This window comes from Martes martes (genome assembly GCF_963455335.1).
Source record: "Martes martes genome assembly, chromosome: 1".
NCBI lineage: Eukaryota > Metazoa > Chordata > Mammalia > Carnivora > Mustelidae > Martes > Martes martes.
Genome location: NC_137888.1, coordinates 212,991,421 through 213,018,524, shown reverse-complemented (window position 1 = coordinate 213,018,524; position 27,104 = coordinate 212,991,421). Strand labels below are relative to the sequence as shown.

General features: G+C 56.6%; 1 protein-coding gene across 2 annotated transcripts in view; it reads right to left on the bottom strand.

The window, feature by feature from the left end:
- MLLT1 (MLLT1 super elongation complex subunit) overlaps positions 1–24,144 on the bottom strand; it is a 64,396-nt gene extending 40,252 nt beyond the window's left edge. For both annotated transcript variants that reach the window (XM_080801393.1, XM_080801394.1), the window contains exons 1-3: positions 24,028–24,144; positions 14,255–14,435; positions 7,085–7,167 (exon numbers count right to left, since the gene is read on the bottom strand). In XM_080801393.1, coding sequence (XP_080657519.1) covers positions 7,085–7,167; positions 14,255–14,435; positions 24,028–24,039 — 276 coding nt within the window. In that variant the 5' untranslated portion in view covers positions 24,040–24,144. The remainder of the gene's footprint in view (positions 1–7,084; positions 7,168–14,254; positions 14,436–24,027) is intronic.
- Positions 24,145–27,104: the final 2,960 nt, after the last annotated feature.

The window sequence follows — 27,104 nt, the reverse complement described above, 5'->3', positions numbered from 1 at the left end:
GGACGGAAACACCCAGAACACATGACTACAGATCCACCAGTCGGTGAACACGTGACCAGCGGCTCCCAGGAGCCCAAGCCTGCGCTCCCCTCTCCCGACAACAGTGGCTCAGGCTTCACGGATTCGGGGCTGGAGGGGACGTCTCGGAACTCCTGAGGATGAAGGGAACGTTACTTGGCCATAAAAAGACATGAAGCACCGACACGGCCGCCAACACGGAGGAACCTTTGCAACCACGACACTGAGCGGAAGAAGCCAGACGCAGGAGGACACATGTCATCCCACTCCCTTCACGTGAAATGTCCGGAACAGGCAACCCCACAGGACACAAAGCAGACTGGAGGCTACCAGAAGGTGGGGCTGGGGACGATGGGGACACGGAAAGGTCTGACTTTAAAATGGTTCACTGCATGTGAATTTCACCTCACTCAAAAAAGATTTTCTCTTTTTTTTTGGGGGCAATTGTGGTACCAGAGAAAGACACTTGGGCTTTGTTCCTGGCTCCTGGCACAGATTTCCAAAACCCTTGGAATGGCCTGAGGGTCAGGGGCGTCTTTGGTTCTCACGAGACAACCCCTGGTGGGGTCGAAGACAGGGGAGGTTGGGGGTGCTGGTTGCCAGAAAAGACCACGTCCCCATGAGCGGCTTGGATCTTCCCGCCCCACCTCCCAACCTCCAGAGACGGGTGAGGGGCTGACGGCTGAGTCAGTCACCAACCACCAATGATTTTAGCCAATCATGCCTATGCGTATTAAATCTCCATAAAAACCCTAAACAATGGAGTCTGGGGAACCAGGCTGGTGAACACAGGAGGTGCTAGGAGGGCGGCATGCCCCAGGAGAGCCTGGGAGCTCCAGACTGCCCCCCTCGCCTCCCCCATACACCTCTTCCGGCTGGCTGGTCCTGAATTGTATCCCTCATCATAAACTGGCAACAGTAAGGAAAATGTTTGAGTTTTCTGAGCTGTTCTAGCAAATTATGTAACCTGAGGAGGGGGTCGTGGGAACTCGGGCATTCGAAGCCCGGGCTTGCAACTGGCACTAGAAGCGGGGGCCGTCCTCTGGGGCCTGGACTAGTTCGGAGCAGACAGTGTCAGGACTGACTCGAGCTGCGGGACACCCAGCCAGAGCTACGGAGTCGGAGCTGGACAAGTGTTCTCAGAAAGGACACCTCTCGTTAGCGGTCCGAAGCAGTCTCAGTAAGAATGCTCAACAGTGCACACACACAACTTCTGAAATAGGACGAACCCCCCCGCCCCAGTTTGTTCCCTTGGGGGAAAGGAGAGCTTTTATCTGTCCAACAGAATGCGGCCTCACATAAGTACCACTGCCAAACAACACGGAAGCAGAATTCCTTCATTTCACAGACGCCGCCGTCCGCATTCGGGGTCAAGAGTGGCTAAAAACCCCTCAGGCTGACCCAAGAAAACGTCCTTTGCTTGAGAAAGCGCCTGTTTTTGCTGTGGGCATAGGTCCTCCCCGCTCACCAGAAAGGCCGAATGGCATCTCCCTCCATCTCTGGAATGCTGCCCTCTCCGGCCCTGCGGAGGCCACTTTCTCCGCTTACCTTCCCGACGCAGAGGAACCAGCAGGGGAGGCCGCCATCTCAACGGCCCCAGTAACCACACGCTCTCACCGAACGCCCGGTCCGGGCCGTGCCGGGCCCTGGGACAAGCGCTGTGCCTGGCATCTCTCTGACTCTTCCGACCAGCCCTGGAAGGCAGGAACCACTAGGAGCCCCGTGGAGCGGACAGAGAAATTGAGGCCCAGAGCAGGAAGGCGTCCACTCCCTTCCTATCTCAAAGATCAACTCACCCCATCTACAGCTGCAGAGTAACCAAGGGCGACCCTGCCTTCGCCAGGGCGGAAAAGCCGCCAGCAGACCCACTCACAGCGGCCCTGCTGCGAACAGTACTCCAAGCCTGTAGGAGCTCCTCTGGCGGTAAACTGGTGTTACTCCCCACAACTGTCTGATCTCTACACACCTTTGGAAGCAGGGACCCACATGAGACAGCTGCAGAGCACGATGCCTATGACCGTCCCTGTCACCCTGATGTAAGCAAACGCCAGGATTTGTGAGCAGCAGACGTGCTGGGTGTTCAGGGAACAGGGGTACGCATGCACTCAGAGGCTCCGCTGGCTCAAATCCCAGCTCTGCCCGTGGCCGCGTGGCCTTCACTAAGTGACTGGGTGGCCAGGAGCTCCTTCACCCAGAATGGGGGGATCATCTTCCTCCAGGCCTCGTCTGCAGAGCACCTTCCCAATGCACAGCCCCCACAGGACCTGCGGCTGGACTTGCGGCCCGGGCCCGTCCCACGGTGGGCCTTGCTTCCCGGGTTTTCCCAGTTCAGGGGCATCCTTGAGAGCTCTGGGGGCAAAACCACCTCCAGGAACAGAGGAGGCCAGTTTTCGTTCCTAAGCAAGAATGGGCTGCAGTTCGGAGAACTGGCTCACAGCGGCGCTCCCGCCCCAGGCACATGGGCCTCGGCAGGAGTTGGCGAGACAAGTCTATGCCTGGGAACGGGACCTTTTCTTTCCTTTAACAGAAAGAAAAAGGCCTCACTCCAACAGATTTCAAATGAAAGCACGAGTCAAAATTTTAAAAGCCTACGGTACCTAAAATGAAAGGATCATAGTGTAAGTAAACTCTACCTCGAGAAACCATACTCGAAAAAAACTCTTTTAACTTGAACTACAAGCCACGGTGATGGCCTGCGGGACACACCAGGGCAGTGAGCTGCACACGTGCGCCCCCTAAAGGGTCACCTGGGGAAGTGGCGCCACACAGGGTCTGGCAGAGGAACTGGGAGCAGAGAGGCTCAAGGGGCCCAGGGTCCCACCCCACTCTTGCAGGACACACACACACGGGCTCACTCCCAGTAAGAAAGCCCAAGGATCCCAAAGGAGCACACCGGGTTTCAGGACACCCTCTGCTTCCTCCATGCCCCAGTGTAGGTGAGGGCGTTGTGCGCAGGAAGGACGCGTCCTGTGGCCAAAGGGTCACCCGGAATTCCCTCTGTTTCCCACCAGGGGGAGGAGAGAGGGGTGGAACCTTGGAAGCTTAGTATAGGAAGTCCCGATGCAAGGCTCAGGGGAGCATTACAAGACGCCACCGGCAGACACCATGACCCACGGTGGAGACCTTTCCTGAGGCTCCTAGCGGGCTGGGCAAGTTGCACCCGCTCGATCTGGGTTTTTTAACACCTGGGACTTCCGTACATGGTGGGCCTCGATCTCCCCCACCACACAAGGCTAGGGGGGCGGTGCTGAGCAAACAGCACCAACCACGCCCTGCCCAACATCCTCCAACACGCAGCTGGTCCCACAAAGCCACCTGCCAAGCCAGGGGACAGCAAAGGCCAGGTGCTTGACTCTCCCTCCAAGGGCTGCCCTCAGATACGTGGCCTGACTGAGCGTCCGTAAACACAGGGTAACAACTCAGCCTGGAGGGACACTCCAGCGGGCAGTTCTTCCACGGACCGAAACAGAAAAGGGGAGAGGAGCGGCTCGTCTCTGGGACAAGTGTTCTTAATCACTGAAATGATTTGCCGCCGTTCGGAGGTGAACTTCACCGCTCGCAAGCCCAAGCAGGGGACGTGCCAGACGGGAGACAACACTGGGCCATGTCTGCTTGCTGCCAACCCGCCGTGCAAGCTGGAGGAGGAGACACCCTCTCTGGCCCTCAGAGTCCCCAGTGGTCTCGAGGGGCTTGGAGACATGGGGGCCTGGCACCAGCTTCAAAACCAGAAAAAAATGCCTCTGCAGTGAGCCCCCGAAGGGTCCGTTGATGGATGAGTGGATCAAGAAAATGTGGCCAGGGGCGCCTGGGTGGCTCAGTGGGTTAAGCCGCTGCCTTCGGCTCAGGTCATGATCTCAGGGTCCTGGGATCGAGTCCCGCATCGGGCTCTCTGCTCAGCAGGGAGCCTGCTTCCCTCTCTCTCTCTCTGCCTGCCTCTCTGCCTACTTGTGATCTCTCTCTGTCAAATAAATAAATAAAATCTTTAAAAAAAAAAAAAAAGAAAAAAAAAGAAAATGTGGCCAGTGTGTGTACGTGTGTCTGCACACATAGTGGAATATTCTGTGGGCTTGGGAAATCCCAACGGACTGGGATTCCGAAGAAGAAAATCCTTCGTAGATGAACCTAGAGAGATTACGCTACGTGAAATAAGCCAGACAGAGACAGACAAACATGACATAGTATCACTTATGTGTGGAACCTAAAAAAATAAGAAAATCATAGAAACAGAGTAGAGAGTAGTTATCAAGGGCTGGGGGGCGGGAGAAGTGGGGAAGGCTTGGTAAAAGGGTGCAAACGTTCAGTCGCGAGATGGAGTAAGGCTTGAGGATCTGATGTGCAGCGTGGGGACCACAGCTGATGACACGACCACTAACTGAAATCTGCTGAGAGAACTTACATGTTCTCCAAAAGAAAAAAAAGGGGGTGTGTGTAAGGTGATGGATGTGTTAGTTAACTCGATGGGGAAAATCCTCTTACAAATGGGTGTGTCTGCCAAACCATCATGTGGTGCATTTTGAGGGTCCTATCATTTTGTCAGTTACACCTCAGTGAAGCTAAAAAAAGGAAGAAAGAAAAAAAAAATGCTTCTGTGTCGCGCTGTAATTGGCAACCCCAATCCAGCAGTCCTTACGGGCGCCCGTGGGCTCCTGCAGCTCCCAGGGAAGACAGAGAGTGGCCCTCGAGCCTGGGTGCGGCTTCCAGCAGCGAGCTCCGGGGACCAGGAGGGGCGAGGCAGTGAGGGCCGGAGCTGTAGCTCCCTCCCTGCTCGACGCTGAGTACCACCCCTCCTCCAGAGGGGGAGCCCCCCAGAAGGCTCCATGTGGCTCACGGCCAAGAAGCTGGAACAGGGTCTGGACGGTCCCCAAGACCCCTCCCAGCGGCCAAAGCACTGTGCCTTCTCTGGGGTACGTGACGCAGAGCAGCACCCCCTCCCGGTGGGAGAGGCCTGGGCAGTTCTGCAGAAGCCGCCACAGGAACGGGGCCAGCTAAGGCACAAGCACCAAATGCTCCCGCTTCTTGCCAGCGTTTCGAGAGAAAACCTGGAGAGCAGCAAAGGACCTGGGGCAGGAGCAAGGGCTCCAAGAGCCAGTGCCACCAACGCAGCAAAGCACAGCCTCTGTGCGGCACCTCCTCCCCGGGCAAAGCCCTAGCCTCCCTGCAGGCCCTTGGGGAGACACCGGGAAGCCGGGCGGGCACCAGCACTGCCCAGGGGGCGGCAAATGCAGCTCCCACCAGTGTCAGGGACCAGAGAGCAGACAGACCTCAGAAAATACAAAAGCCTTGCTGGCCTGGGGGACCCCAAACTGCTTCTGAACCAAGGAATCAATCTAGTTAACCCAGAGACGAGCTCAGGTGGCCAGAGGACTCCCATACCAGCCGCCCCTCAGAACACCGGTGCACACGAATACCAAAGGCTTTCTGCGAACGGACTTAGTCTCCCCAGCTGCTAGCACCCTTCCCCCACCACAGGCTGCCCCCAGAGAGCGGGGAGGCCAAGGACCCCTGCCTAGAGACTCACCCAGCATCCATCCCACCTCCACAGTCCCCGCCCCTCCTCCATGCTCCTGGACCCTGGGAGGGTCCAGGAAGACTGCCCCGCCACCTGCTGCAGGCCCAGCCCCAGCAGGGCAGCCTCTCCCCTGCATCTCCCCGACTCAGCCCTTGCCAAAGAGACATAGAGCCTCTGCCCGCGCACACACAAGCTGGCCTCTTCTCTCGAGAGCAGCCACTCCCTGGGCCTCGAGGGTCTTGATCCCCAAAAGCCTTGGGATGACCCAGGCTTCTGTGACCTGGGCCCAAGAGGGCCCACCAGCAAATCCCACCAAGTCCTACCCGCTGAAGTGGCACTCGGTTCCCAGCAGGTCGGCACACCTGAGCACCATTCCCCGAGGCCCTCGGTGCCTCATGGCGTGCGAAGAGAGGGCTAACCAAGGGACTCATAGGGCTAGTGGTGGCACCTGCCAGCCTCCCAGGGAGATCGCCAAGGTCAGCGGGCCTTGGGGGAAAGCACACCTCTGAGCCAGGAAAGCTCACCACGGCCTCATGGTGGCGCCTGTGAGAAGCAGAGGCAGGCTGCCAGGAAGGCTTTTCTAATCTTAATCATTGGGCTTTCAAAAAAAAAACAAACTACGGTCCAAATGTGTCCCCCCAAATTCCTCTGTGGAGTCCTAACCCCCGAGGGGATGGACGGAGGAGGTGGGATCTCAGAAGGTGAATAAGTCCTGGGGCTGGAGCCCTCGCGAATGGGATGCATGTTCTTGTAAGAGACCCCACGCGTGGCCGCCTCTCCCTCCATGCGAGGACACAGCAAGGAGTCTGTGACCCTGGAGAGGGCCCTCCCCGACCCAGTGGTGGTCCTGATCATGGACTTCCAGCCAATACATCTCTCTTGTTCATAAGCCACCCAGTCTATAGAACCTAGTTACAGCAGCCCGGATGGAATAAAACAATATACGTAAATACATACAGTCACTGTGTTTAAAAAACACACATGGAAGAAAATAAAACAAAAAAACCCTTATAACCCTACCCCCAGCTTACCCTTTTAACATGTCTGATGAACCTCTTTTTCTCTATGAATAATATACCTAAGCTTGCTTTTGTCCAACCAAAATTAACCCCCCCACCCCACCGGGTCACCGAAGATTCTGTACAGATGCACCGTAAACACATCCAACCGCTCGCCTACTGTTGGACGTTTACGTAACTTCCGCATTTGGCCGCACGACCGGTGACTAACCCCCTAAGACCATCCATGGAATCTGGCCCTGTCATGGCACGTCACTGCTGACTCAGGGCCCACACACACCTGCGGGGCAACCGAACGGGGATGTGGCCCGGCTGCTCCCCGGGAAGGCTGCATCCACGTGCAACCCCACCCACCGTCCCACGGGCCAGTTCCCCAGTCCCCACCTTCCACACGAGACAGTTGCCGCACTTTGTGCGCCGGCGCCCTAACTTGGAGGTCTGCTCCGAGGGACCCCGACACTCCACCCCACGTGCAGCCCCGGCTCCACCTCCTCCTCTGGGAACGGCGTGTCCTTCTCGCGCTGCCCCGGGATCCTACCTTGTTTTTGAAGTACACCTCGATGGGCATGATGAAGCCCGCGTAACCCGACTCCTCCACTTTGTAAGGGGGCTCCTTGCACACTAAAAAGAAAGGGAAAATGCATCATCAGCTCGCCGCACGCTCAAAGGCCCAGCCGCCAGCACCAGCAAGCTCGCAGCTGACCTGGTGGGACTGCAGATTTTCTGGAGGCCAGCTCCCCCGGGAGTGTCGAATCCCACGGAATTCAAAGCATCACAAGGCACAGGAGCGAGCAGGAGAAAGGTGACCCCGCCACGGAAGGAGGGCGGCAGAGGGATGCAGGAAGGGACGTGAGACGAGCTAGGTCAGAGCGGCCACTGCCGGCCACGGGCTGCACGAGCTCAACTGAATCGGGGCAACGAGGTGCCAGACCCCGTGGGGCCCCAGCGTCCCCGGCAGGGAGGGCCGTACCCACCGCCTGCTGCTGCTCACTCAGACACGCTAACAGAGGCCCAGCTGGGCGCCAGCGTCCCAGACGCGGGGAGACGGGAGATGGTGACGGCGGGTCTTCGCTGGGAGGACCCTGGGTTCCGTTTTAGCGCCTCACAAAGCCATTCCCAAGTGACTGAATAGAGACCCGTTAACCCCAGAGTTGGGGGGAAAAACAAGGGGAAACCAAAAAGAACAGCGAAGTACAAGTCAAATGACCTCCAGCAACCACACCCTCTGGAACGAACCTCGATGTTCTGACACGCACGCTGCCATGAAAAGACCATCCTCCCGCTTTGAAGAAAAATTAGAGCAGTCCAGGTCAGCTCCCCTGGTCCCCCACCCCTCCCTCTCCAGAGGCAAATTCTAGTGGGAGACGGGAAACACCGTGCCGACTGTGAAAAGCCATTACGCACACGTCTGCCCCAGTCAGGTGATTCTTCAGTGGGCCGGAAACTGCTGGAAAACAGTGCCCGGAACATAATGAAAAGGTTTTTTGTTTTTTGTTTTTTTAATTAAAATGGTGTAAGTTTTTTTCTTTTAAAAAAATCTTTAGCACTCAAATATCTCATCCAATATCATTATGTCAAATATGTCATGACTCTCATCTGTCCCAGCAAAACTGGCCAACAGGGGAGGTCTGGAAGAGCTAGGGACCCCCTAGGCAGGGCTAGCTGAAAGGCCTTGCACGGGCAAGCCCCAGGGGAGCAGGAGGTGGGCTTGCGGCTCAGGCTTCAGGAGCCCCATGGGCCTCACAGACCAGAGAGGGTATGAGCCGCAGGGGAGCTGGCCTTGGCTCCAGGAGCCTTGACCAAGACTCCCCCCGCCCCATTCCACTCTGCCCTGCCGAAGAGCCTGTTCCCTTCAAAGTCCACCTCCCCAGCCATATGCTCGTTGGGCTCTCTAGGAGCCAGGCTCTGTGGCCGGCCACAGGGACACTTCCGGGGTGCAGGACCTTGCCCACTGCTGGTGAATGCAGGTTACTCAACTGGACTGACCTCCCCACCGGATGTCGGGGAGGCGGCTCCCAAACAGCCCCACGACCGGCCACAGCACACAGCACAGCCCCCTGGAGGCCAGCAGGGGCCCCGGCAGCCCGAACACGGTCACCTGACTATCACTGCCAAGTGCAGCAGCGACTGCATCCGTCCATTCGCTCTGCCACTGTCTACGGCTGGCAGAGTCAGGCGCTGGAGTGATGGCGGAGGCCGGGAGGGCACCTCTGTCTGGCCTAGCTTACACGGGCTGTGTCCCACCCTCGGTCTGTCGGTCAGCCCACCTAGGAGTAAGGAGCAGCCCTGCCTCCAGGACAATAGGCTGGGGCCCACCAGATAGTAAGCCCAGGTAGCCCGGGTGAGGTAAGCAGCAAACCTCTCCGCTAGCCAGTCTCCTTCTGCTTCTCCGACACCTGCCCGAGGGGGCTGGGTGGGAAACGCAGATGTTTCCTTATCCTTATCCTCCTTCCCCAGCACCCCACAGCTCAGGACTCAGGCTGCCTACCACCCACCCAAGGACCCAAGGTCACCCCAATCCTCCGTCTCCCAAGCTCACCCATCACCAAGCACTATCACATCTGCCTCCAAAACACTCCGGAATGCACCCACTGCCCTGGCACCGGGGGCTCTGCTCCAGCCCAGGCACCCTGCCACTCGCATGGGGGGCCACCCAGCATGTCACTGGCCCTTCTGTCTCGCGCTCACTCCTGGGAATCTTCTGCACGGGCACTTATAATGACCATTCTGAACTGTGAACGAGACCGTGTCCCCTGATGGCTCCCCACTGCCCTCAGGACCAACTTCAAGCCCCTCAAGGGTGTTGTAAGGTGCTTTGTCATGACTGGCCTCACCCCTGGCCAGCCTGGCCTCAGTTCCTAGATCCAGCCGTGATGACCCCGTTCCGTCACAGATCACTTCCTTCTGCTGACCTCATCTTGCAGTTGGGGGCTCCACTCCCCAACCAGAAGCCTGCAGGTCAACAAAGCCCACCCTGCCTTACAGAGCGCTCTCAGTGAGAGTTCCCGCCTAGAGGAAAGAACCCAGAGAAACTAGAATAATTCAGGGGCGCCTGGGGGGCTCCGTGGGTTAAGCCTCTGCCTTTGGCTCAGGTCATGATGCCAGAGTCCTGGGATCGAGCCCCACGTGGGGCTCCCTGCCCAGCGACGAGCCTGTTTCTCCCTCTTTCCCTCCCCCCGCTTGTGTTCTCTCTTGCTATCTCTCTCTCTCAACTAAATAAACTCTTAAAAAAAAAAAAAAGAAAGAAAGTAAGAAACAGGAATAATTTGGAGACCACATGAGAACTTGGGGAGAACAACAAACTACAGCCAATGTCCTCAGATCCAAGATCTGCCCAACAAATAGAAACAAAATACTTTAAAAAGGACCGCTAGAGAGTAGGAAAGGGCTTTCAGATGTTACAAATAGAGTACTTAAATTTTATATCTCAATGGGAAGACTAGAAATTAGAGTGGAGGAAACGTACCAAGATGCAGGGCAAAAAGACACATTTGTAAAGGGTGAGATATAAAGAAACACTTCAGATCAAACAGTAACAGCACCTAACATTTACACGGAACCTGCTGTGTGCCAGGCACTGTTCGTAACACTTTATACATATTAACGCACTTAATCCTCAGGACAACCTTGTGAGACGGATACTATTGTTTCTGTTCTACATATGAAAAGACCTACAAGTACAGGAGTAAAGAAGCATCCCCCGGAAAAGGAAAAAAAAAAAAAAAGAGAGAGACCGAGAAAATAGAAATTGTCAAAGAAGTAGAAGAAAACTTTCCAGAATTAAAAATGAAAGACACCAGGGGCGCCTGGGTGGCTCAGTGGGTTAAAGCCTCTGCCATCAGCTCAGGTCATGATCCCGGGGTCCTGGGATCGAGCCCCGCATCGGGCTCTCTGCTCAGCGGGAGCCTGCTTCCTCCTCTCTCTCTGCCTGCCTCTCTGCCTACCTGTGATCTCTGTCAAATAAATAAATAAAATCTTAAAAAAAAAAAAGAAAGAAAGACACCAAATATCCCACATTAATAACAAAAAGAACAACAGAAGGACCCCGAAACAATGCTATAGAAGGTCCCAAAGTGCTCCTAGAGGAAAGCAGACAAACATGAAGGCAGCCCCCCCAGCAGCATCAGAACGAGCACCGGAGCCCCTGGAAGACGATGAAGCAGTATTAAAGGCTCCGCGACTGCGGTCTCCCACGGAAGTATTATACCCAGCCAGACTATCAGTCAAGTGTGACACAGAGTAGTGGCGCTTTCCAGTGCACGGGAGTCAGAGCTTACGTCCCACGTGCCTCTCTTCAGAAACTGCTTCAGTAATTAGTCTCTTGGGACTCTGGAAATGACTCCAGTAAAACAACAAGCCAAAACACAGGGTAATAAACAGATTCCCCCAGGAGAGCAATAAAGGCCCAGGGTAACGGCTAGGAGGTGGCCTTGACAGCTGCCAGTCCTAATTAGAGAAGGAAGATGCGGAGAACCAGAATGAAATAGCGGGGGGGGGGGGGGGGGGGGGGAGTGGTGGGTGGGTGCGGACTCCACCAAATAAAGGAAATGATCAAGAGGATGTGAAAAAAGCAAAGCGCTTTGGATGTTGAAGAACAACACAAGGGGGAAAAGAGGGTAGAAGCAAATTATTCAAAGTTATGTCCAAACAGGAAGCAAAGTAAACAGGGTGAAATTTTAACCACGAATGATAAAAAGGACCCATCTGACCTTGACACGACCTTGAGTGTTGTCCTTTGGGTGGGCGGGAGCTCAGAGGATAAATGAAATCCTGGCAATGACCAGCCCAACAATGTACAGAATCAACAGAACAGTTGGTTTCCAACTTCCAGAATTATCCCCTAATCTGGGAGCAGAAGTGCAGCCCCCAAAAGGAGGGGCAGAAGGTTCAAGGAAAGACGGGGGTGCTCAGGTCCTTCTCTTCCCAGGTGGAAAGTCAGAAAGCACAGACGAAAGTTGACAGGGCTGTCCCCATTCATTTACTCAGTGAGTATTTAGTAAGCCCCTACTGTATCCTTTCAGCGTTAAGGTTACAGCAGCAAACTGCATACGGCAAGACATAAATCTCTCCCCCGGCGGGGGGAGGAAGGAAGGACAAGGTAAGTAACACATATAATTTGTTAAAAGGGGCCTAAGGAGGGAAAGAAACGAAAACAAAAACAAAAAACACAGAGAAAGGCTACGAAGCATGCAGCATGTGGGCGGCTGGGCACAGAAACCTGGAGTTTGACGTGGCAGCCAGAGGTCCTCCTCCAAGGATGCAGAGGACCCAGAAGGCCAGCGGGTCGGCCTCCTTGTTCAAAGTCACAAAGACAACCACTGAAAACCAATCACTTACCTACAAAACGTTAGAGGAGACGCTGGAGAAGGGCTGGAGTTTAGGATAGAGCTGGTAAGTTAAAAACATCATTTTAATTTGGAAAATCAAGATGTAACAAATCTGCTTCTACTACTTTAAGATGTTTGGGAAGGAGAAATCCACAAAGGGCTCGAGTGCCCTGGGGCAGGACGGCCAGTGTGAGACAGAAAGGGAGACTTCCTGCCCCGCAGGCTTCTGTTGGGTCTGTTAGGAATACCCATTTCATTGAAAAAACACTTTTTAAGTATACCAAGTGTAATCTCAGAGCGCCCTGTGCGAACTTCACTCTCTTTAACCTGATCCATGGCTCGCTGACAACCGGCACGATGAGCTTGGTCAACACCACCATGGTCACAACGGGCCACATTCCGGGCAGTGGCTCCCCGGGCTTGGGCGTCCACACTCACAGACAGACCTCGCCACTGGCACGCCACGGCCACTGATCCCACCTCTGCCCCCGAGCTGACGCGTTCAGAGAGCGCGCTCCACTCATCACCCCGTTTCCTAGGTACGTGGAACTTAGCAGGTGCCGCCTCCACATGACCACCACGGGCTACGGGGCCTCTCTGAACCCCAGTGAGCACATCTGCCTGCAGGGATTCTGGGGGCCCCCACGCAGCAAAGCTGCCACGAGCACGGCACAGAGCAAGTACATGGGAACCGCAGACTGCCGTTCGTGTCACTTCGGGTGCCCGGGGCGGGGGGAGGGGGGACACAAAAGATGAAATGAACAGCTTAAAGGTGGATGGAAACATCCCGCCGGGGCCACCCCAGACAGAAGGGGAGCAGACAGGGGAGCGTGACGGTGAAGAACTGGAGAGGAAGCTGCCTAAGGAGGCACGGAGGGCCCAGCCCCAGAGGGCAGCGCGGACGGAGCAGGCCCGCTGGGGCGAAGGGGCGTGCGGGAGCTGGGAACAAGCAGGGGCGCTCCCTGGGCCCCAGGCCAGTGCGCAGACCCTGCTTTAAAGCACAGACCGTGCCCGGGGCCCTCCTGAGCCTGCCTCGCATCGGTTAGGGCGCTGCGGGGAGACTGCACAGGGACCCCGCACGAGGGAAGAGCTGAGCAGGAAGTTGCCGGCGAGCACCGCGGGCTCTAGTTCCTGACGGTGCCTGCCAGACACCTGCCGGTGTAGTAAGCAGCTGCTCCCCTCCAGGACACTCAGGAGGGAAAGGAGAAAAAGGAGACCAGGTGAAGAGCCGGGAACGAGGGAAAGGAATGGCTGACAGCGGACGGAAGAAACCAGAAGAAAAAGAAATGGCTACCACGGCGCTAGGAATCTCCAGTTGCCTTCCCTTGTGAACCAGAACTTTCTGCATGTGCAACAGATGTCATTTCCCCGCTAGACCACAGGCCGCTCGCTGGCACAGGCCCCGGCCCCCAGGGGATCCCACGCCGTGCTCCTGCTTCGGCCTGAGGCCATCCACGCTTGCTCCCGCGTGGTCCCCCCCCCCCCCCGCCCCGTCCCCAGCACTGGGGGCGGAGGGCTCAGCAGCGGCTCTCCCTGCCCTGAAGTCCTTCTCCAGCAAAAAATCCTCCCCTCCTTTATCAACACACCCGTTCAAGAAGTTAATTACTGGACCCGTGACGTGCTGCACTCCACCCAGGGCACTCCATGGCGAGGAAAGCAGACGTGGCGCCGGCCCCCACAGAGCTAAGGAGACGGTCACCAACTTCATCCCAAATTCCCCAGGGAGTGTTCTCTGAACCCTGTAAGCTGGGTGAGCTCCCACCTCGCCGCCCCATCAGACCGCTGGGCCCCAGGCCATCGGGACCTGCGCCCAGGACACGCACGAGGCCCTTCCTTCTGCCCAGCAGCAGTCTGAGGGGGGAGCGGGGAGGGAAGGCACACAGAACAGGACGGCGGGGAAATGAGAACCCTTTATGCTTCTTGCCCCAAATATCACGAATTCTTAAAATGGCATCTCTCATCCTCAAATGTAGGCCCAATAAGCAATTTCCTGATTACTCACCAGGTGGGAGTAAGTCAGCCTTCCCACCCACTGGCCACGGGCTACGTGCTCTGGATGCTTCTCGGAGCCCAAGTCTAAACAATGACACAAGACGCAGTCACCACCTCCTTTGGGTTTTCCCTACAGCGAACTCATCAGGTGAAGGAGAAGCGGAGAGGAGGGAGGAGAACCACTTTATCTGAAGGTCAGAGAAGGGCCGCATCCCAGCTGGGTACCTTCCCTCCAGCAGGGACAGGGGTGCGAGTCAGCAGCTCAGAGCGCGGGCCCCGCTGCTCCCGGGGAGAGGGAGGAAACCAGACTTCCAAGGAGGAGGACACACGGGTTGCGTCCCAACACTCGGTCCCCGCGGGGCTGCCCCGCCGAGGCCGGAGGCACTCACCGCGCTTGGGCTTGGGGAAGCTGTCGTGCAGCCGGAAGACCACTTTCTCCACGAAGTGCTGGATTTCACATTGCTCGGGGCCGCGGACAAACACCATCCAATCGTGGGTGAACCCCTCCGTGGTGGGCTTCTTGCGCAGTTGGGCACGGTGTCCCAGCTCTAACTTGACCTGGACAGTGCACTGGAGGGAGAGAGAGGCCAGCACGGGTCAGTGAAAAGCCCAAAGCAGGGAACTGCAGGCCATCACACCCCATCGCCCACAGAGCTGGGGCAGCGCTGGCCACAGGAAGAGACAAGACTCTCGAGCCACGGGAGTCTCAACCCACAAGAGCGCAAAGGGCCTCCCTGTACTTACGGCGGACTGGACACCGCGTGAGCTGCTGGTCAGGCCCTCTCTCCCCAGCCTGCCCACTGGAGGCCCTCCGTTTCCTCCCGTCCTCGCCCTCATCCTCCGCCCAGCCGGACGACCTGCCCGAGTTCCTCCAGCAAGCCCTGCTCGCTCCTATCTTGGGACCTCGGCACCCGCGGTTCCCTCTGCCTCGGGTGCTCTTTCCCTAGGCTCTTCCACGGCTCATTCCCATCACTGAAGTCTCGGCTTGAGTGTCACCTCCTCTGGGAAGACCCCCCCCCACCCCCAGCCACCCAATCTGAAAGCACCCACCACCACCCCCGTCACGCTGTGTCACATCCTATGTTCTCAGCATCTGTCACTGCTGGAGCTCATCGGCTCACAATCTGTTGGCTCTGCTCTGACGTCTGACTCTCGGGGGCGGCTCCCTGTCCAGAGCTGGAATCCTCACCACGAGCTCTCAGAATACATCTCCCAGTGTGACCCACAGTGCGGTTCCTTCATTCCACAGATGAGGAAACAGAGGCCCCAGGATTGGGCTGCTGAGCCCACCATCCTCAGCTAGGGAGCAGGGCCCAGATTCAAGCACAGGTGTGTCCCCCAAGGGCCTGCTCCCTGAACCCCTGTGCCATCTGCCCTCGCTAGTCGGTCAGGTCACCCAAGCTCCTTGATGAAAGCGTGTTCCCTCTCCTCCATCCCGTGGGAGGCCTCTGGGGAACAGAGACCCTTGGGGTCACTTGAGTCCACACAGACACGCGCTTTCCGTTTTAATGGCAGAATGGAGGGGCCAGGATGAAGCCAGCTGGGGGACGGGTCCCAGGCGGACCTGCAGCCCCGGCAGCCAGGCTCCCTTTCTCACGCACGTGTGTGACGCTACGCCCCAAGTATGAGGTCGCTCATGCCAGTTCCAGCCCACCGAACACAAAGCCACAAAGCGTTTACGCCTGGGCGGGCCAAAACCACCGACAGGGAGCCCACAGTAAACATCCACTCTACTCGGAAGGTCCTCCCCGGGCTCCTCATGGATACAGCCTGACACCTAGTATCAAATGCAAGAATGTTACAAAGAAAGCAGAGGCCAAGTGGACACGTGTTCCCAAGCGCTGAGACAGCCAAGAGCTCGGTGCTGGGTGGCGTGCAACTCACACTTCCCCAGCAAAGCCCCCTCCAGGGAACCACCCTCCCCGCTGCTGCCCACCACCCACCAGAGACCTCCTGCTCTGTACTCTGGACCCCCTTTCTCTCCAGCTGACCTTATGTGATTCCCGCCCCCTTTCCCCCACCAGGGAGCAGATCCCCACAACGGCGTCCTCCCTCTGTCCCTGCGCTCTCGGTCACTGCCAGGAAAGCAGGACACACACAGCCCATCGCTCCGCCAGTTCAACCTTCCATGGCTCCCCACTCCCTCGGAATAAAGTCCAAACGCCTCAGCACACCTCCCGTCTCCCGCCTGTGTGTTTCCTCAAGTCCAAGATGCTCATCGTCTCTCACTTTTTAAGCTTTTTGAAGTCAGAGTGTGTCTTGCCATCCACATGTAGGTTTCCTGGGTTGAGCGGCACGCGTGCACGCACACACACACAAGCACGTGAGCCGTCCCTAAGCTGGTGGCTTGCCTTGGAGGCTCTGCGGCAGTCTGGGTACAACCCCCTCCACGGCACGCACTTCATGCCTGCCCCCCCGCTCCCCTGCTCCCCTGCTCTGTGGCCACTCACTGCTGCCTCCTCAGGGACCACATCTAGCTCGTCCTTTTACTTCCATCTTCGAACCACTATACATGAGGCATCAAATACGAGAGATAATTTAAACTAGAGAGCCTTCCTAGGTCAGCAAATTCTAAGTGGTGCTTTCCAAGAGGGAAGGGCCAATAAGGATGCTGATAAGGACAGGGTGGGTCCCAGTGCAGGGAAAGGCTAGTGGGAGGCTGCGCGCACTTAGCGAGCCAACTGTAAACCACGGAGTAGGAGGTCCCCCAACCTGGGATCTGTCACTGCAGGGCTCCACAGGGGAGAAAGCAGGGGCTCTCTAGGTCCCGGGGCCACTGGAGGGACAGGTGGGGATCGGGATGGAGCATTCAGATTCCCCACAGCAGAAATGAAAGCCAACTGTAAGCAGATGATGGATGCAAGGAAACAGTATCTGAGTCAAAATTTCCCGGCAATTGTGTACAGTTTAGGCTAAGCAGAAAAGGACAGACAGACAAACAACAAGCCTGCTAGGAGGCAACCAGAGGGAGTGGCTAGAAAAGGAGATTTAGACGAGCCTGAAATGGGAGAACTGGCAGGACGTAAGAGTGGACAGAAGCATGCCTGAGTGGTTCAGTCGGTAGAGCGTGAGGCTCTTGATGCAGGAGCTGTGAGTTCGAGTCCCCCACTGGGGGTAGAGATGATATAAATAATAAATAAATACATAAACGTTTAAAAAAAGAAGAAGAAGAAGAGTGGACTGAGGAGAGACAAGGAAGTTCAGCCCCAAGACCCAGGGCAGGGGGATGCTGCTGATGCCAAGCGGTGGCAGGGGTGTGGGGGAGGAGGACAGGCGACAGGGGACACTCCAGGGGGAAACACCACGCCAAACGCTAGAGACGAGGGAGCAAACGTCTGGATAAACAAGTAATGCTCAAATCCACCACAGGCATCCATCTACAGAGCACCGCACACAGGCCACGTTCCACGGAAACGAGCCCAAACTGTATTTACGTTACCCCGAGTGGGCTGCAAGCCCCGACGCCCTCACACACAGGACAGAAACTCTGCCTTTCTCGCCCACCTGTCCTCCCCTTGAGAAATCGGGAGACATTCCCTGGACTGCGGGGGGGGGGGTTTACAGGTGGACTAAAAACACAGGGTCATGACCATACACCGGCAAAGGACTGATTTTCGGTTCTTCGGAGTTAAGCTCCTCTGGACGGAGAGGTCTCCCCAGAGTCGGCCGTTCACCAACCCGGCGGCCTTCTCAGCAGCTCTGATCGGCTGGGGCTCCTACCCAGGGCACGCCAGGGGCAGGGCAGTTATTGTGAAAGAATAGAAGACCACAGTTCCATCAGAGACGGAGAATGAAGCGCCAAAACACCCGTTCCAGAGGCCAAAGTAAACAGGAAGGTTGAGAAGCGGCGCTGGGCGATCGCTGCGCTGGCACACCGTGCCCAGCGCTCTGCCCGGGCAGCATCTATGCCCCCGGGGCTGGCGCCAACCCAGCCTGGACACCCCCCAGCCTCCAGGGGCCGATGACAGCGGCCGCTGGTGCGCTAAGGAGGGGAATGCTCCCCCCACCACCCCCGAATGCTGGACTCTTCCAAGAAATAAAGATGGTGGCGTCACTCAGATTCTGAGCGACTGTCTTAGAAAAGAAGTCGCCGACTGCGGAAGACATTCAAGCGCCCTGAACTGGAGAGAGGCAAGAAACTGAGCCCGCCCCAGTCATCCCGGCTTGTCAAGTCATGATATCTTCTTAGTGCAACTCAGCGAGTTCCACCTTCAAGGGTTCTGCCCACCGTCCCCCACCCCCAACCTGGACTCCTTCCCCAGGCAGCAGAGCCAAAGAACTGAAGTGAATCAGTTAGCTCGTTCCCCAGGAAGGGCGCCGAGCTTCATAAAGAGGTCACCTGCCAGTCAGGTTAAGCTCTCAAGCGTTTTGGAAGGAATGCCTCCCGCCTGTCCCGCCCGCTGCTCGGAGGCACCCCGTGCAACCTCCAAGTGGGCGGCCGGAAGGAGCCTGAGGGACCCGGCCTCGGTGCCCGCCATGTCCCAGAACCCTGGGAACCTCTTTGGCACCCATTCCCCGCTCCAAAGGCTGGGAACAAAGGGGGAACATTCGGGCCTGCCCGGGAAGAGTTCACTATGCCACTTCTATGCCCTCAGATGGAGACGGAGCAACTGTGGGGCGCTGAGGGCGATCGGGGCGGGGGGGAGGGGGGGATTTGGGCTGAGGGCCTCCGCCAGGGACTGCTCTCTCCGGATCCACCAGAACCCAAGGGTGGTGATCCCATGCCCTGCGGGCCAGGCACACAGACCCCAGAGGGCACTTTCTCACTGGACAGGACAGATCCCCCCAAGTGCGAACTCACACGGCCAGCGCCCGGCAGAGGGCCAGCCTCCCTCCAACAGCTCTGCTGCATCAAAGGCCTTTCCTCACTGGATTCTTTCTGCGTCCCAGGGACCCTGCCCTCAGCCTGGGCCCCCAAAGGCAGGTCTTTAACAAGTTTATCTGTAAGAGTTCCCCTGATTTCCTTGTGGGAATTCTCTTCAACAGATGCCCTTTCCTCTGGGACTGCATACTTTACTGAGGGGTATAATTATGCCTGGAGTTTGGCGACCGTATCCAATTCCCTCAGATGCAACAATTCCCTCCCCTCCCAGGAGGAGAGAACACCGAAGAGCCTTCTCCCCTCATTGGCCTAGACGGACCGTGCCAAGTCCAACTGGGCCTGGCACAGCTGCTGGCACAGCCGCTGCAGCTCCACAGCTACGGAAGCGCGAGAAGGTGCTGGTCCCACAGCGCGACAGCAGCACCAGACCAGAGAAAACGCTCTTTGCAGAAACTTCTTCCCGCAGACCTGGCCGGGGGATTTAAGAGCAGCCGTCGCTCAGAACACGAGGAAGATGGGAACATGATGGGGATCCCTCAGTGACAATCCTCTCAAGCCGAAGACTGCCCTCCCAGAGGTGGGGACAAAGCCAAAGGAGCTCTCACAACCCCTGCACTAGGCTCTGGTCTTCTAACCAGTGACACACGGCAGGGACTGGGAGGGGGGAGGGTGGCTAGTACCTGCGCTCCTCGTCTGGCCTCATCCCTTTGGCCTAGGGCGTAAAGTTAATGACAAAAGGACGAGAAGGGGCTTGGTGAATGTCTCCCTAGAAACTAAGGATAAGTGTGCCGACCATGGGGAGATGCAGTGACACCCCCAGTCCTTAGTCTGCAGGTTCCCAGGAAGACTGAGCCTTGCCAGCCGGCCAGAGAGGCTGGGGCAGGGTTTATGCTACACACGTGTCCCGACTCTCACGCCCGCAGCTGCGGGGATGGTGCACCCGCTGGCCACAAAGTTCTCCAGAAAGCAGCGTGCTCTGAAGGAGCACAACCCTAATCAAGGCTTCCAACCGCACGCCAGGTGGGCCTGGTTACACAGCGACTGATTCCTAGTTACTTTTATTCAACCAACAGTTGGCAAAGCGAAGTGCAAAACTTGAGTTAGAAACGATGACTGATAAGGGGACGCGGGTTCAGCGTCCAGCTCTTGATCTCGGCTCAGCTCCTGATTTCAGGGTTGTGGGATCAAGCCCTGCATCAGGCTCCCTGCGCAGCGGGGAGTCTGCTTGAGGTTATCTCTCCCTCTACCCCTCCCCACCAGCTCACTCACTCTCATGCTCTCGCTCTCTAACATAAATCAATCTTAGGGGCAGAAAAAAGGGAAAGAAAAGAATTATGATGGTTATAAAGGTGAAGAGAATTCTGGTTCCTACCTCAAAAACTATACAACGTACTAACTTTAGGACAAGCCACTCAGCAGGTCAACTGCCCAGCGACAGTTTGAGAGCTGGGTCAGGGAGAATCCTGTCACCCTGCAGTCAGCGCTCTGTGCAAATCTGAGCGTTTCTCTCCAAGGTCTGGGAAAAGGACACAGTCACCTAGGAATCCCACCTGGTCCTGACTCCTCTTGGGACCCTCCTGAGCCTCCATTTCCCTCTCTATAAACTGGACCATCGCTGTCAGAAACAAACCTCCCCTTCTGGAACAACAGAGGATGCTCCACAGTAGTGTATCTCACATTTGAACTTGGGACAATCAGCAAGCATCATTTCAACTGTGTGATTCAATGGGCTGGCTGCCCACCTCAGGTGACAGGCTCCGTGTTTCTGTGAAGGGAGTGCTCCCCGGTCCTACCGAGAACAGGACCACTCAGGTGCTGACACCACCCCCAGCAGCCTAGGCCACTTCTGTGCCCAGAGACACAGTCTCCAGCCTCCTTTCTCCATGTTCTCACCATCTGCTCTGCCTTCACCCATGCCCACCCTTCCACACCCTCCATGTCTCCCAGACGTGACCCCCCAAAACACAAACACCACAGACAATGGACCTGTAAGTCCGGACTGAGGGTTGAGGAAATCAAATGGATGGGTTAAAGTCAGGGAAAAGGGAAACAGAAAAGACTTTTTCAGGCCATGGGGAAAGGATTTCAATGCTGAGAAGTTAGGAGCCTAGAATAAAATGCAGAATCCCGGGGCGCCTGGGTGGCTCAGTGGGTTAAAGCCTCTGCCTTCGGCTCAGGTCATGATCTCAGGATCCTGGGATCAAGTCCCGCATCGGGCTCCCTGCTTAGCGGGGAGCGTGCCTCCTCCTCCTCTCTCTCTCTCTCTCTCTGCCTGCCTGCTTATGAGCTCTGTCAAATAAATACATTTAAAAAAAAATGCAGAATCCCCCTTCTTAGCTGAGCCTGAAAGTTCTAGAGAATATGGCAGGGAAGTAAAGAGAATGAAACCCTCCCAAAGCAAGTGGGGCAAGGGGCCCTTAGGGGAAAGTCCTGTTGTTTCCCATCAGGCTGAGGCATTTACAGGTCTGGGGCATCTCAAGGGAGAAAGAGAAAGCCAAGATTCTGGTGAATTCAAAGCATTTTCCACGCACTAAAGTCATTCTGGAACAGTCAGTGCCAACTCACCCACTTGGGTAAAGGACACCATTCCCTCCTGTCTTCCCAGGGAGTGCCACCTCTGTCAGGAAGGGACAGAGCTCCCAGGCCTCTCCCAGATTGGCAGAAATGCAGCCAGGAATAGAGAATCAGACTACAAAGTGCCACATACTTTCCTTTGGGATCAGTTTCATTTGCAAATACTTCTGTAAGGATCTAGACAAGCACTGGCCCATGGAACTTTCTGCCATGATGGAACTATTGTGTCTCTGAGCTGCCCATGAAGGCGGCCAACAGCTCAGGAGCGGTGGTTAATGGGCACTTAAATGTGGCTGGTGCCACCGAGAAACTGACTTTTTCATTCTCATGCACGTGAATGTCAACAGCCACAGGCGCTAGCGGCTGCCCACTGGGCAGTGGCGGTCTCTCTCCTAGCCCAAGAGTGATCACCAGTCCACTCAAGCAGGACTGTTCTCTCCCTCCGTCACGGCCAAGAATGCCACCTATCCCCACCATTCCACTTACATAAATGACAGCAACCCAGACAGCCAGGGCCCGGCAAATCACAGGGGAATGGACACATCTGGGCTGAAGATATCTCCCGGGGGACTAGCAGGTGGGGCGACAGGCGGGAGTCACATTCTATGCCTGCGTGGTACCCAACAAGACTTTCCCACGGGGGGTGGGGAAAAAGTGGGCACGGAAGGTATATTCTCTTTTGTTTTTTAATTCAGCACAGGCTGGGAGCAACAAGCTCAGTCCCTTTGAGAGAAGTGAACTCACACCACGCTACAGAAATCCACCATTCAACAGCTCTAAACTCTACCCCACCTCTCAAGAGAAAGGCCACAGTGATCCTGTACCACCACAGTTGACCGGGACGGGCCCCTGAAACCTCACCGCCACACAGCACCTTACCAGACAGAGCCGCCTCGGTGGCGCCAGCAGCCAGGGACGCCCCAACCTGCCCTCACCAACTGCAGATTTCAGCGGCCGCCCCCAGAGCCCCACACCACCGCCCTTCCTGGCCTCGTGCCCCTGGAAGCCCAGGGGCAGTGGGCAAGGATGAAGAAATAAATGACCCCATGTTGGGGGCCATACCAATCCTGGGCTTGAGAGGGGAAGGGGCGTGGGCACTGGAAAGAAGACGTGCAGAGCTGCTGAAGGCGGGACCAGGGCCTGAAAGGCCTCAGGTTTACTAAAACTGACTGAGTTGACTCCGGGTTTCCAGGTGGAGGGAAAGGGGCCGTGGGGAGAGTTCATGGAGGCTGGGGAGCCACTCTGAGTTTGGAGCAAGGCTCTAAGATGCTGGGGAAGGAAGGGATATGGGCTGGGCTGTGGGGAGAGGAGAGTGGCTGAAAACCAAAACGCCAGGCCTGGGGATGCTGGGAGGAAGTGGGAGACCCTGAATGCAAGGAGACACGTACGGGAGGCTGGGGACCTGGGGGTCCGCCAAGGGAAGCCAGCTGAGGGTGAAAGAGGCAGACTGAGATCTGGACTGGGGGGAAGTGTGGGGAAGGGTATATCAGGGTTGCAGAGGCACAGAGGACCCACGCTGAGGGGAGTGAGCCATCTGGGGTCTGACAGGCTCGGGGGCTCCAGGTCAGAGCAGAAAATGCCCCTGGGCCTGGTCCAAGAGAAAGGTCTGAAGGTGAAAGAGAGCCCTTCAGGCTCTAGGGGCCGAGAGACTTAACAGGGCCTGAAACCAGAGGGAGCTGAGGAAAAAAGGGTTGGGGGCGGGGGGGTAGTCGGGGGTCAAAGCCTCCGAGGAAGCAAGCCCGGTCCAAAGTGGTCGGGCTGAGGGGGTGAGCTCAACGCAGGCCTGGGTCATTGTGGGCAAAACCCAGGCCCCAGCCAGAGTTCAAGGGAAAACGGTCACCTAGGCTAAGGCAGTGGCAAGATCAAGGGGGAGAGAAGGCTCGGTCCTGGAGAGAATGAGGGTTAAGGAGGCTTCAGGTGGGCCTAGGTTTGAGGAAGCAGGAGGCCGCACCAAGGTCCCGGGGATTCCGGGAGGTGTGGGGGGATTCAAACCCCAGCACTCGGTTTAAGGAAGAAGCAGCACTAGGCTGCGGGCTCAGGGAGTTTGAAGAGGCTCAGGGCCGAGGGTCCGGAGAAAAAAGGAGACAGGCCCTGGACCCAAAGAAGGGTGGTACGGCCCAGACCTGACAATCGGAAGGGTCCCAGGGCAGCTGCGGGACTCTCTGGCCCGGGCTGGAGTCCCCAGGGGTGCCTGCGGGGACTCTGGAGTGGGCTGGGATCCAAGCGGCTCTGGGCCGCACTGGGGTCCCAAAGGGCGTCTCAGGGGCTTCTAGGCCACCTGTGGGGGCTCTGGGCTGGTTCAGGGGCCCGAGGAGCGTCCCACAGGGTGCTGGGCTGGGCTGAAGTCTCAGGAGCAGTCCCGGGGGAGTCTGAGCCGCCTGTGGAGGCTGTGGCCCGGGCCGGGGTCCCGGGGAGCGTCCCAGAAGGCTCTGGGCTGGACTGGGATCACCAGGGGCATCCCAGGGGGGTCTGCGCCGGGCTGCGGTCCCGGGGGGGGCATCTCAGGGGGCTCTGCGCTGGGCCAGGTCCGGATCCCCAGAGAAGTCCGAGGGGCTCTGGCCGGGCCGGGGTCGCGGATGGGGGAGGGGCGCCCCCGCCCCACATAAAGGCCGGGGGAGCGGCAGGCGAGCACAAAGCGGGGCGGGCGGGAGCTGAGCGTGGGCGGGGAGGCCGGGACCGAGGAGGGCCGGGCGGGCGGGTCGTGGGAGGGAGGGAGGGGACCGGGCGGGCGGCGGGCTGCGCTGGGGCGGCGCGGCCGCTCCTCACCTGATTGTCCATGGCTGGCGCCCCGCCCCGCCCCCGGGCCCCGCGTCGCTCGCCGCCGCCGCCGCTCAGCGCCGCCCCGCCGCCCTCATTGTCTGTCAGGCGCCGCCGCCGCCGCCGCTCCCGGCTGCCCGCCCGCCCGCCAGCCCCGCGGAACCGGAAACCACCGCCAGTCCGGGTCGCGCACCGACCGCGGGCCCCCGCCGCCGACTCTGGCCTGCCGCCCCGACTGACAGCCGCCTGGGCTAATCTGCAGCGCGGACGGCCGCTCCTGGGGCGGGACTTCCTGCCTGGCGGGGGCCTGCCGGGCTGCGGTCGGAGGGACGAAGCCCCCAGCCAATGGGAAGCCCGAACCGGAGGGGCGGTGGGAGGGAGGGAGGGAGGCGCGAGGCGAGCCCGGCGGAGGGGAGCGCGAGGTGTGCGCCGCACGTGGAGGGGGGCGGGGGCGGGACGGGCGTGCCGCGCCTGCGCACTGCGGCCCGCAGGGGGCGCTGCCTCGTGGCCGGAGCTTCCCGGGGGCCTGAGCCTAACCTGGTCCAGCTGAGGTGGCGGTTCGAGCTCCGGGGCGGGTGCCCTAGGAACACTTTTGTTTCCTGGCCGCGTGTTGCTACCGTGTCATGGGATGGGCTCCGGGCTCTGGAACGGGAAATTAATTTTCCAATGCTGGATCTGCATCAGGGAAAGCCTGGTCGACTAGCCTCTCGGTCCGAGTCTCAGTTTGCACATCTGTGAAATGGGGACGCTCAGTACCTTGTAGTCTTCGTTCCCACTAACTTCAATGATACACATTTGAAAGCGTCTGCATTAAAATGATCAAGAAAGCCTCACTTCATCCCCGAAATTGATCATTCCCCTAATCCCTCTAAAACCATCTTTCAATTCACCCGTGATCATATAATTTCACAATTTGTAAACTGTTTGGATGAGACAGAGACGTATCGTTCCATCTTTTTTAGGATCTTGCAAGCCACTTGTCTCTCGCACGATGGGACTTCTGCCTGCAACTTGGGGACTCCCATACGCTTTATTCTATTTTTTAGAGATTTTATTTATTTATTTGAGAGAGAGGCTGAGATAGCGACTGAGAGCACAAGCAGGGAGGAGAGGGAGAAGCAAGCTCCCTGCTGAGCAGGGAGCCTGACTCAGGGCTCCATCCAGGATCATGACTTGAGCCGAAGGCAGACACTTAACCAACTGAGCCACCCAGGCACCTTTGTGCAGTTATTTTAAATTTCTTCTTATATTAAACCAGGGCTTTTGGTTTGTTTGGAGGTTTTCTTGCCCCCCCACACACATTTAAGTGTCCGCCGAGTATTCTTTAGGTAATGAGGGTGCTATTTTGTACTGAAGAACATCAGGAAATCAGTAACTTTCGAATGAACATAATTCCATGTAAAACTCTGAAAAAGGCCAGATGCTGTCATAGTAATACCCTACCTTTTGATCTAGGGCTGGGCGTGCTGGGGGGAAGAAATGAAGGACCTGCTGAGAAAATAAGCAGCAACTTTGATGTGAGTACAACTTTTTTTTTTTTTTAATCCTATAACTGGATGGAAGTGGATCAGTAGTTCTAAGTGGTCCTTGAACCAGCAGGTTCGCCATCTCCTGGGAACTTTATTCAAAATGCAAATTCTAATCTCCCTTGATTTACGGAACCAGAAACTCTGGGTGCACGATCTGCACCCAGAGGGATGGCCGTACTAGCCCTGCAGACGATAGTGAAACTTATTCAAATTTCAGAACCACTGTCCACAGTTAAAGAAGAAAAATTGGGGGGTTAGCCATTTGTCTCTAAAGGAAGCTTTCAGTGAAAAACCTTCCAGCTACAGTTGTTGCAAGGAAAAGCTTCGGGAACTCAACCACCACCCCCTTACTCATCTGGGAAATTCTCTTTAAGTTAGATTTTGAACTGTTGGGGGTTTTCAAAACTATCTTCCCAGGGCTCCCACTAAATCAAGCATAACCCTTTAAGAATTGGAAAGAATAACAGGGGAACAACCCAAGTGTCAATCAGCAGTTGAATGGACAAAATGGACAAAATGGGATCCATCCATGCAATGAAATATTATTTAGTCTTAAAAAGGAAGGACAGCTGCTACAACATGGAGGACATTATGCTCAGTGAAATAAGCCAGACACAAAAGGACTAATCCCACCTGATTCCCCTCACAGAAGGTCCCTAGAGGAGTCCTATCCACACACACACAGAGAGAGAGAGAGAGAGAGGGAGGACATGGTGGGAGCCAGAGGTGGGGCAGGGGGTGGGGAGTCAGTATTTCCTGGGGACAGAGTTTCCGTTCAGGAGAGATGGAAAGTTCTAGTGACGGATGATGGGCATGGCTGGACCACAGTGTAAGTGTGCTTCACGCCACTGAGTGTGCACTTAAAATGGTTGCAGTCATAAATTTTGTTATGTATATTTTTACCACATTAAAAAAATTAATGGATTTCTTGACACCATGAACATATAAATATCCAGGAGTCCATAATAATATCAGAACAACACCGGAGCTCATTCATCACTTTCAAAAGTGACAACCGCATCAACTCCTTACTTACCATGCCTTTGCAGCATGAAAGCAGCCCGGTTGATGAGGGAAAGCCCTTTTCACAGAAAAACACCTGCAGATAATGCTGGAAGGATGATAGAAAAAAAACCCACTATTTTGAAACCACTAATGAAACAACCATTGTGCGCAAGAGTCATGCACGGAGGCTGAAACCATTCCCTGAAAGGTTACAGGGGACTGGAAAGTCTCATGTTCACCAAAGATCTGCCCTCAGATCGCCTGCTAAATGCGAAGAGGAAACAAGTAGCTTGACCATGGAAAACATCATGCTGTCACCATCTTGGTTCGGTGACCACCCTTAGCAGCAAAGCAGTGGGACAAGCAGAATGACGGGCTCCTGCTAGGGGTGATGAGAAGTCCACGGCACCAAAAAGAAAGTTCTCGCCCAAAAAGTTTAACCTGAATCTGGTCTCACCCCTAATGGCCTAACTACCAGTTCACAGGAAAAACCCAGGAATGTAGGGGAAGCGTGAGAGATGAGATCATGAGAAGACGGTCAGACAAATCTAG